The 11,131-nt window shown below is 41.3% G+C and overlaps 1 protein-coding gene across 1 annotated transcript in view; it reads right to left on the reverse strand.

The window, feature by feature from the left end:
* LOC107726334 (high affinity cAMP-specific and IBMX-insensitive 3',5'-cyclic phosphodiesterase 8A) overlaps positions 1-11,131 on the reverse strand; it is a 33,230-nt gene that overhangs the window by 3,691 nt on the left and 18,408 nt on the right. The window contains 7 exon segments of the mRNA XM_074560128.1: positions 4,540-4,669; positions 5,942-6,106; positions 6,377-6,509; positions 7,568-7,785; positions 10,203-10,401; positions 10,776-10,911; positions 10,985-11,033. Coding sequence (XP_074416229.1) covers positions 4,540-4,669; positions 5,942-6,106; positions 6,377-6,509; positions 7,568-7,785; positions 10,203-10,401; positions 10,776-10,911; positions 10,985-11,033 — 1,030 coding nt within the window.

Consider the following 11,131-nt stretch of genomic DNA (forward strand, 5'->3'; position numbering starts at 1 on the left):
AAAGTAGCCTATATAAAACTGCAAGATAATCATTCATCTATCGGTACTTTTTACTTAAGTACATGAAAAATCAAGCACTTTTGTACTTTCACTCGAGTAAAATTGAAAACTGAGAACTTTTACTGGAGTAATATTTTATTAAATACGGATCTGTACTTTACTCAAGTACTTGATTTGTGTACTTCATCCACCACTGTCCAGCTCTATTCATTTTCTCTCAAGTTCTACAGTAAAATCTGGTGAAAGCCGACACAGACAGAGTCTTGGGCGTTCTGAAGAAGTATGAATAGAAATGTTCATGTTAACTCTAAAGGAATTTGAATAATGCATGTAGAAAAAAAGTAGGCAATAATCAGTGTTATAATGTATTTTAACAGACTTTATTTTTGTGGAAAACTCCACAGTATAATATTCGAACATACTATAACTGTATCTTTTATAATGTCCAATATTAATATGCTTGTTAATAGTTTTTTCCTGTTTTGGGGCACATTTAATTAATAACCGCTGAAATATAGGTCTTCGCCAGCGTCGTGTCTCTGTACCGTAACGCCGCAGACAGACGCGCAGCAGAATCCGGGTTATTTAGGGCTCGACTACTTGATCCTCACATCAAAATATCGATTCTAAAGTGCATTTTTAACCATTAATTTTATTTATTTATCAAGAAATTCGGTGCATAAAATAAGCTTCTAAGTGGAAAAACAGACTATATTAGCGAATACTTGTGTTGTATAGAAGCATTTCTCCCGCTCATCGGAACACAGCAGATGCTGAGACAGAAGCAATCGATCACAGACAGCGGCTCACGCCTGGCTCTAAAATAGAGAAATGTTGATCAATTATGAACTCTTGGTTACAGAGAGATATAACAATTTTCGGGAGAAATCTGAACATTATATTGCTATCGAAAATTTAAAGTCTTTCTAGATTAATTTACCCAGGTTTTTCATTGCCAATTTCTCCCAGAAAGATAAAAGCAATTAATAAACTTGATTTTGATTTCATATAAGGAAACCTGAGATAATAAGAGAATATGAGGATGGTGGGTTAAAGGCAATAGATTGTGATATTATGAATGGAGTACTTCAACTTCAATGGCTTCAGGCTTTTATTAGAAATGAGCATTCATACTGGTTTGCAATTCCATCCAGTTTGTTTAAAACATTTGGCGGTATAACGTTTTTGTTACAATGTGACTTTGAGAAATCTGAAACTGTCGGATTCTCATAAAGTCCTCTTGTACTGGAAAAAGCTGTTTAAACATAACTTCAGTCCTCATAATGTTTCCTTGTGGAATAATAGTGTATTATGTTATTCTGGGAGGACTGGTGGCAGAGAGGTATTTGGTCAGTGCTGCACATTATGGATAAGAATGGCTGCTTTTTTAATTATTATGATTTCTGCACTAAATTTGATTTTAAGTGTGAGGAAAAAGTTTATTTGAAAAGTATTCCTTAATACGTTAAAGGGGATTTTAACATACTCCACTATCATTCCCAAGATTTTGGATCTTAAATTAGGCAAAATAGGGCCAAAATTTATAAATATCATCAAAATGCTTTACAATGACATTAATAGTTCAGTGGCTCTTCCCAAGGGAACTTGTCCAAGATTTCAGGTGAACAGGGGCATAAGACAAGGCTGTGGGAGTTCACCTCTGTTATTTATTATGGTTGCGGAACTGCTAGCCATTCTAGTTAAAAATGAGAATATCGCTGGTATTAATTTTATGGAACACCATTTTGTTATAAGTCAGCTTGCTGACGATACAACCCTTTTTTTAAAAGATCATATGCAAATCCCATTAGCACTTCATTCTGTAAAGTGTTTTACCAAAGCATCAGGATTACAGCTAAATACTTCGAAATGTGAATTGATGGCTATTCACGAGCTCCCTTTAACCTCATTATATAATGTTTCAATAAAGAAGGAGGTGAAATATTTAGGTATCACAATTTCAAAAGATGTAGAGAGAATTGAAATGTTAAATATTGACAAAAAAATTGAAAATTGTAGATCAATTATGAACTCTTGGTTACAGAGAGATATAACAATTTTCGGGAGAATATTACTATCGAAAATTGAAAGTCTTTCTAGATTAATTTACCCAGGTTTTTCATTGCCAATTTCTTCCAGAAAGATAAAAGCAATTAATAAACTTAATTTTGATTTCATTTGGAGGAAAAAGTATCACTATATAAGGAAAAATGATATAATAAGAGAATATGAGGATGGTGGGTTAAAGGCAATAGATTTTGATATTATGAATGGAGTACTTAAACTTAAATGGCTTCAGTCTTTTATTAGAAATGAGCATTCATACTGGTTTGCAATTCCATCCAGTTTGTTTAAAAAATTTGGAGGTATAAAGTTTTTTTTACAATGTGACTTTGAGATATCTAAAATTCCACTGAAACTGTCGGATTTTCATAAACAAGTCCTCTTGTATTGGAAAATGCTGTTTAAACATAACTTCAGTCCTCATAATGTTTCCTTATGGAATAATTGTTGTATTTTATTTCAAAGAAAATCTTTATTTTTGGAGGACTGGTGGCAGAGAGGTATTTGGTCAGTGCTGCACATTATGGATAAGAATGGCTGCTTTTTTAATTATTATGATTTCTGCACTAAATTTGATTTTAAGTGTGAGGAAAAAGTTTATTTGAAAAGTATTCCTTAATACGTTAAAGGGGATTTTAACATACTCCACTATCATTCCCAAGATTTTGGATCTTAAATTAGGCAAAATAGATGTAGTAGATGAAGTGTTTTAATAAGTTTATAAGAAACTGTCTTGTGCAGGAAAGCTGTCCTGGTCCAATAAGAAGGAGCTATATTTCTCAACATCTAAATAGGAAATCAGTTCATGAATTCAGATACAAATATCAGTTATTTCCTCTTCCACCAGAATATAAAGAAGTGCACTTTAACATTGTGTACGATATTTATCCTGCGAAGGAATTTCTGAGATTAAGATTTAATGTGGATTGTAATATTTGTCAATTCTGTTGAACACGTATTTTCCCATTGTTATCTGGTTAATTCGTTTTGGACTGAAGTATGTAATTGGATTAAACAAAGAATATCTATTTTTCCATCTATTACTTGGGACATGTTGAAACACAGAAGCAGCAGCAGCAGCAGTCCTGAAGCTCCCCAGCTGCTGATTCACCACGAACCAAACACGCTCTACACGCTTCTACACGCTCTACACACGCGCATCTCACACACGTCAGCTCACGCCTCGCTGTATAAAACACTCCTGGATTCTGTTATTTTGTGACAATCGAGCACAAATTGTCACCCGAGTCTCACCTGGACGGTAGTTTTATTATTGTGTAGTTCTGCTTTACAATAAAAAATAGCTTTTTTATTAAATCAAAAAGGGCAGTACAACAAATACTACAATGATGTAGAAATACTTTACAATTTAAATAACCCCTTTTGACATTACAGATGAGAATTTAAAGAGGAATCTGAAGAAGAGGTAATTCATCATGAAAACAATGTCACGACGCAAAAAATCATAATGGTCCTAAATACAAAATATAATCTCATTTGTGAGACTAGTGAAGTGCGGCCGGGCTGAAGTGATTCGGAGGAAGAGGATCACATCAGAAATCATATATTCAGCTGAAGGATAAATCATCCGTCTGAGCCCAGAAACGCAGACTGAATCCAATCAACAGAAGCCTGATGCAGAGAGACTCCGGCGGTCTGCAGACGGCTGAACAACATGAAGAATGAGTGATCATCCCTCCCCGAGGAGTCCAGTGTAAAACTGATCATCTATAAAAATACTGAGATTTACTTCATATAACGTGAGCATGTTAAAAACCGCAGAAGTCCGTCACCGTATAAAGAGAGCGTATAAAATAAGGCAGCAGTCTCGTCAGTAGATGACCACACAGAACATCTCTGGAGGAAAAGCAAGTCTTCACAGATGCTCGCGAAAATAAAAACGTGACGCTTCCTTCTGAGTCTGCAGATTTTAAATACAACATCATCATTCGTGTTAATCACCTTTGGCGTTTAGATCATCTCTCATTCTGAGGGTATTTATTAGCTAACATGATTCTCATCATTAGTTATTAACGATTAAAAAAACAAAAACAGCTGGACCAAAATAAATAGTGCTCCACAGACGTGTGTTTCTGACGCAGTCGAGCCGATCGCTAGTGTTTCTTCACAAGAGACGCTTTCCCTCCGTCCATGAAACGTTAGCTCCACTTATCCTCTCACGTACGTGTGTGTGTGTGTGTGTGAGAGAGTGTGTGTGTGAGAGAGAGTGAGTGTGTGTGTGAGAGAGAGAGAGAGAGAGTGTGAGTGTGTGTGTGTGTGAGAAACACAGAGAAGGCACTTTAGAAATAATAATTATTATTATTAGTCAACATGTTCAACATGTATTTGATCTGAAATGATTTAAACAGGAGGATTAAACGGGAGCGCAGCATCACCTCAGCTCAACCTTCATTAAAGACGATTACATTTTAAAAGATTGCAGTAAGAATCTAGTTGAAGTGAATCGTTTCTTACCGTCCCAGGCGTCGAACATGTCGGTGATGAAGTAGTCGATGAAGGAGATCTGGGATTTGGGAATGCTGCAGGTGTTGCGATCAAACACGGGCATCACCACCGGCAGACCCTGCTGCTTCTCCTCATCCGTCTGTGAATCAGAGACACAGCTGTGTTTATACTCGCTGATCAGTTCCTCTCACACTAACCTGCAGCGCCTCACGGTTTCTGGATTTGCTGGGTTTAGACAGGGGTGCTCAGAAAGCAGTATCTGCCGATACCATCACAGATACCACACCACGATCATGTAGAATTATTTATAGTGATGATCCAATCAGGATTTTTAGATATTTATTTAGGGCCTGAATTTCATTTTTGAAAATGTGGTGAATTCCCCTCTTAGGTGTTTCTGGTGAGGGGGATTATTAATTTGAGGGGTGCAGGGGGCATTTTTTAGACATTTTTCAAAAATATATAGTTATCTCACCTAAATGTTTGATCATGCAGTGCATTTTTGTTTTGACAATCGTGTAATTGTTACACAATAGCTTACACACAGCACAAGCCTGATTTCATGAGCTGTATGTGAGGTTCACACACACTCCGTTTGCAGTGTGTTTGCAGTCCATGTGTGTTACAGAAGCAGCTTTCACACAGGAGTCCGCTACTGATCCACAGCTGTTTACCACAAACACAACATTTATACATTATTTTGATTTCAAATCCAAACATTGTCACTGAAAGTGCTTTTTCAGCATTGCAATTCTTTTTTTTTTTTTTACACAGTACAGTAATACAATCTTTCACAGACATGTTTAAACACAATAAATATAAGCAACACATTATTCAATGCTTTTTACTTTTGCATTTACTTCTAGATTTATATATTAAGTTGCTCAAGCAAGTGTCAAAACATTTAAACTACTTTTCTTACGTTATCACAAACTTACCATTGACAGAAACAGTCAGCTTTACTGCCTTTCCTTTTGCATTTAAATATTATTACAAGCAATCCTGCGGTTCATAAAGAACTTTGTTTTACTACCTCCACGAGTGCCATCTATTATTACCTTGATTCGAAGCCATTTGCGCATTTTAAGAGAGAGAAAGAGAGCGCGCGGTGATTCACTCACGCTGTTTGTGAAGTTATGTCTTACAGAAAGTTCCCAAATTACTTTATAAGTTATTTAATGAAGAAATATGAATTGCACACACACACATCCTCACATACTCACACAGACACACACTCACACAGACACACACACGCTCACACACACTCACACGCTCACACACGCTCAAACACGCTCAAACACGCTCACACACACACACACACTCTCACACTCTCTCATACACACACACTCACACACTCAAACACACACACACGCATACACACTCACACACACTCTCACACACTCTCACACACCTGTGCGAAATACTCCTCTGAGATGCGTCCGGCCCACTCGATGCACAGCTCCAGCGGTCTGCATGGGTTTGAGATATCAGCGCATTTGATCAACATCCGCTTCACCAGGATCCGGTTCTCTGGAGCCGTCAGGATGCTCTTCACCGAGTCCTCATCACCATTACCCTACACACACACACACCAGAATGAATACTGACATCCTCATTAATAACCCAACACTCTCTGGGTCCTTAAAGAGCGTTTACCTGCACACACACAAAACTCTGTGATGGTTTTATCTGTGTGTGTGTGTATGTGTGTGTGTATGCGTGTGTGAGTGTGAGTGTGTGTCTGTGAGAGTGTGTGTGAGTGTGTCTGTGAGAGCGTGTGTGTGCGTGAGTGTGTGTGTGTGTGTGTGTGTGTGTGTGAGAGAGTGAGTGTGTGTGTGATTCTAACCCCGTTCTCCTCCAGTGTTGCTAGCGGTTTGTTGATGCTGTTGACAAACTTGTTGACGTGTTCGAAGTGTTTGGTCATCTCAGTGGCGAGGACCATGTCTATGACGGCCTGCCGGAGCGTGCGGTACTCGTTCCTGTGAGAGAGAGAGAGAGCGAGTGAGTGTGTGTGTGTGTCAGGTGATCTGTAGGGCTGGGACGATACGCTAATCTGCCGATTCAATATATATTGCGATAATTGACTATTGCAATTCAAGATTACAATTTATTGTGATTTTGTTCGCTTATTAAAGACTAGACAATGGAAAATACTTGATTATACCCTTAAAGAGACTGTAAATGAGTCCTATTAACAAAAACAATGCATCACATCTTTCTGAACGTTTATTACAGGAGCATACACATACACAGTGCATATTTTAAAATACCTTTCAAGTACCAAAACCCTGAACTTGCACATGAATATAATAGTCAAAAGTTCAACAAAATGAGTAGAAAAAAAATACTTTCTGAAATCAAATAAAGTACTATGTTACTTTGCATACGGTTTTAGTCATGTTTAGTTATGTTTTCCCGGCAGTGTGTAAAATCCTAAGTGTTTCCACTCTTAGGATTCAAAACGTGAAGCTGCAGAAAGAAGAGGTTTGATCCTCCGTCATGGTTTTGCTTTCTCGCGCCGGCTTGAACCGCATACGACATCATCTAATGCAGCGGCACTGCGCATGCGAGAGCTACAGAGAGCAGACGCTCCGCATGCTGTCGAATCGCTCTCGCGGTGCTATGATGTCATACGCTGATCGTCTGCGTGCTGCTGCTTCAAGTCGATATACATTTCACCCTCCCGACCACCTCTTAGGAAAAGTAAAATAATTAAATATAAATCGATTCTGAGATAAACCAATCGTTTTAAAAAGAATCGCGATAGTTAGGCGAATCGATTTTTTCTTCCACCCCTAGTGATCTGATCGATACGGATGTAAACAGGCTCTGAGATCCGATCACTGAGACCACACTAATGAGATCTCATCATACTGCAAACACACACACCCTGAACCTGCTCACCTGTCAATCAACCACTGCGCTAAAACAAGAGGAAAATCAGTCCAGCTGCACACAGTTCACCTCATCTGCATCAGGAGCGCATCTAACGCTTCATCACAGCATGTGAAACAGAGAAGCTCAGTTTAGCGCGTACCTCTCCATGTTCTTGAAGATGTTGCACTTGTCGTCTCGTGTGGTGATCTGGAAGGCCAGCGCGGCGTGGTGACTCTCCAGCACAGCTGTGTCGTTGTACAGAATGGCCAGTTCACTTCCTGCGTTACACAGGAAGGAGTTTGTCCGTCCAGGATGATCGACATCATGCACGGCAGCCGCGATCAGAGCCGCCACCTCGTCTACGGGGTCCAGACTTTGCTGAGAAAGAGACACGGAGAGTGAAGCTGCAGCCACACCGAGCTGCGATCGCTGCGCTAACACAGTCACGTCTTTCATTAGCATCCGCTGACGATCACGTCTACTGCTAGTCAAACAACTGCGAGTCACATGACTTCAGCTGAGTGCTGTGTGGTGAAAGATGTTCACAAACCACATGCCAAAATCACATCACACAAACACAATAACAGGACACAAACAGCAGCATGAAGTGCGGATCAGCAGAACCCCTTCACGTGAACCGATCATGTGTTTGTGTCATGACTGATGGAGATTCATCAGTCCAGCTGGATTTCATGGAGCTTCTTTCTGATTTTTGCAGCCCAAAAAGTTTGAGCTTTTCTCAAAAATTGCTGTGATATTTGCAGCATTTAGTGATGTTTTGCAGTGAAAACACTATTTTCAATATTATATCGGAGTGTCTGTTTACTCTAAGTGCAAATAGGCCGCCTTGTTGGCAGAGGCTATTTACACTAACTCCGCCCAACAACGTGTGATTGGGCGAGTCAACACTACAAAAGACAATCGCCAATCAACAACTTCAGTGGCGTAGATGGTAAAGCCCGATCAACCCGAGTTCAAACCCGCCTTTTGCTGAACTTTTTTTCTCCCTTTTCAAATCTCATATCACATTAGAAAGGCGTTTATTTTCAATAAAAATGAAGGAAATAATAAAAAAGTTGAAAATAAAGTATCAGGTAGGGCTAGGGGAGGTGTAGGGAGGGCTTTATTGTCCCAATAAGGTGTGTGTGTGTTTGCGTGTGTGTTTGCATGTGTGGTGTGTGCATGTCATGTGTGTTTGCGTGTGTCGTGTGTGTTTGCGTGTGTGTCGTGTGTGTTTGCATATGTGTTTGTGTGTGTGTCGTGTGTGTGTGTGTTTGCGTGTGTGTCGTGTGTTTGCGTATGTCATATGTGTTTGCATGTGTCGTGTGTGTTTGCATATGACTGCGTGTGTGGTGTCTGTGCATGCATGAGAGCGTGTGTGAGAGTGTGTGAGAGTGTGTGAGAGTGTGTGAGAGTGTGTGAGAGTGTGTGAGAGTGTGTGAGAGTGTGTGAGAGTGTGTGAGAGTGTGTGAGAGTGTGTGAGAGTGTGTGAGAGTGTGTGAGAGTGTGTGAGAGTGTGTGAGAGTGTGTGAGAGTGTGTGAGAGTGTGTGAGAGTGTGTGAGAGTGTGTGAGAGTGTGTGAGAGTGTGTGAGAGTGTGTGAGAGTGTGTGAGAGTGTGTGAGAGTGTGTGAGAGTGTGTGAGAGTGTGTGAGAGTGTGTGAGAGTGTGTGAGAGTGTGTGAGAGTGTGTGAGAGTGTGTGAGAGTGTGTGAGAGTGTGTGAGAGTGTGTGAGAGTGTGTGAGAGTGTGTGAGAGTGTGTGAGAGTGTGTGAGAGTGTGTGAGAGTGTGTGAGAGTGTGTGAGAGTGTGTGAGAGTGTGTGAGAGTGTGTGAGAGTGTGTGAGAGTGTGTGAGAGTGTGTGAGAGTGTGTGAGAGTGTGTGAGAGTGTGTGAGAGTGTGTGAGAGTGTGTGAGAGTGTGTGAGAGTGTGTGAGAGTGTGTGAGAGTGTGTGAGAGTGTGTGAGAGTGTGTGAGAGTGTGTGAGAGTGTGTGAGAGTGTGTGAGAGTGTGTGAGAGTGTGTGAGAGTGTGTGTGTGTGTTTGCGTGTGTCGTGTGTGTTTGTGTCGTGTGTTTGCTCGCGTGTCGTGTGTTTGAATGTGTGGTGTGTGTGTTTGCATGTGTCTGCGTGTGTGGTGTGTGTGTTTGCGTGTCGTGTGTGTTTGTATGTGGTGTGTGTGTGCGTGTGTGAGAGTGTGATTGTGTGTGTGTGAGAGAATGTGTGTGTGAGTGTGTGAGCGAGTGTGTGTTTGCGTGTGTCGTGTGTTTGCATGTGTCTGCGCGTGTGTGTGTGAGCGTGTGTGTGTTTGCATATGTCTGCGTGTGTGGTGTCTGTGCATGCATGAGAGAGTGTGTGAGAGTGTGTGAGAGTGTGTGTGTGTGTGTGTTTGCGTGTGTCGTGTGTTTGCATGTGTCTGCGCGTGTGTGTGTGAGCGTGTGTGTGTTTGCATATGTCTGCGTGTGTGGTGTCTGTGTGCATGTATGAGAGAGTGTGTGTGTGTGTGTTTGCGTGTGTCGTGTGTTTGTGTCGTGTGTTTGCATGTGTCTGCGCGTGTGTGTGTGAGCGTGTGTGTGTTTGCATATGTCTGCGTGTGTGGTGTCTGTGTGCATGTATGAGAGAGTGTGTGTGTGTGTGTTTGCGTGTGTCGTGTGTTTGTGGTGTTTGTGTGCATGTGTCTGCGCGTGTGTGTGTTTGCATGTGTCTGCGTGTGTGGTGTCTGTGTGTGTGGTGTGTGTGTTGTGTGAGAGTGTGTGTGTGTGTGTATGTGAGAGAGTGTGTGTGTGTGTGTGTGTGTTCACCTTGACGCGCTCCTTGCACAGGAAGTATGCGGTGGCGTGGAGCACGTCTGCGGCGTGTGTGGAGTTGTGGTAGGAGTTGCTGGAGTGATAATTGGTCTCGATGATCTGCAGCCAGGAGCGCAGCGTCGCCTCCGGACAGCTCAGGAACTCACAGACACCGAACCGAGAGAAGATCTTCAGACCCAGATACGTTAAAGGCCTGGAAATAAACACCGAGAGGCTTGAGGAGCGTCACGTTACACACACACCTGTACAGAATCTACACTTCACGAGTGTTTAGATGGGAGTATACTACAATCAAAGTGAGTGAAACAAGACACTCAACTGGAAAAACCACAACCAACCAAAACAAACCACTAAACAAAGTACAGAATGTTCAAGTTTTCTAGTATGTTTTGTGTTTTTCTGTTGTCATTATTATTAACTTGATATAAAAATATTAGAAGGCTATGAAATGAAGTGTGTGTGTGTGTGAGTTTGTGTTGAGATGTACTATGTGTGTTTGTATATGTGTGTGAGCATGCACGTGAGTTTTGTGAGTGCGTGTGTCGTGTGTGTGTGTGTGTGTCTCACCGCTTCATGGTGGCTGACTCCAGGTTGAAAATATCAAAGTCCCATGAGTCTTCATTTTCCATCGTCTGAGCAATGCATGGTGGGATATCGTTGAGGGACAGTGGTGTGGTCAGGTGACTTGGGATGTGGTGCAGCTCTGGAACACAAACGGTGTGAATAGTGGAACAGGAAATGGGGTCAAAGGTCATAAAGCGGTGAACTCTGCTTACGTTTTGTGGCTAAGATGTACTCGTTTCCTGATAGCCTGCGCAGTCCGTCCTGCAGGAGAGAAATCAGCGTCAGCATCACACTGACAGAAACAACCGAGAAGCGTTTCACATTCCTGATTACATGTGACAGACTGGAGATGTGCTGCA

Source organism: Sinocyclocheilus rhinocerous, unplaced genomic scaffold (genome assembly GCF_001515625.1).
Source record: "Sinocyclocheilus rhinocerous isolate Xijiao unplaced genomic scaffold, SAMN03320098_v1.1 scaffold4532, whole genome shotgun sequence".
NCBI classification, from domain to species: Eukaryota; Metazoa; Chordata; class Actinopteri; order Cypriniformes; family Cyprinidae; genus Sinocyclocheilus; species Sinocyclocheilus rhinocerous.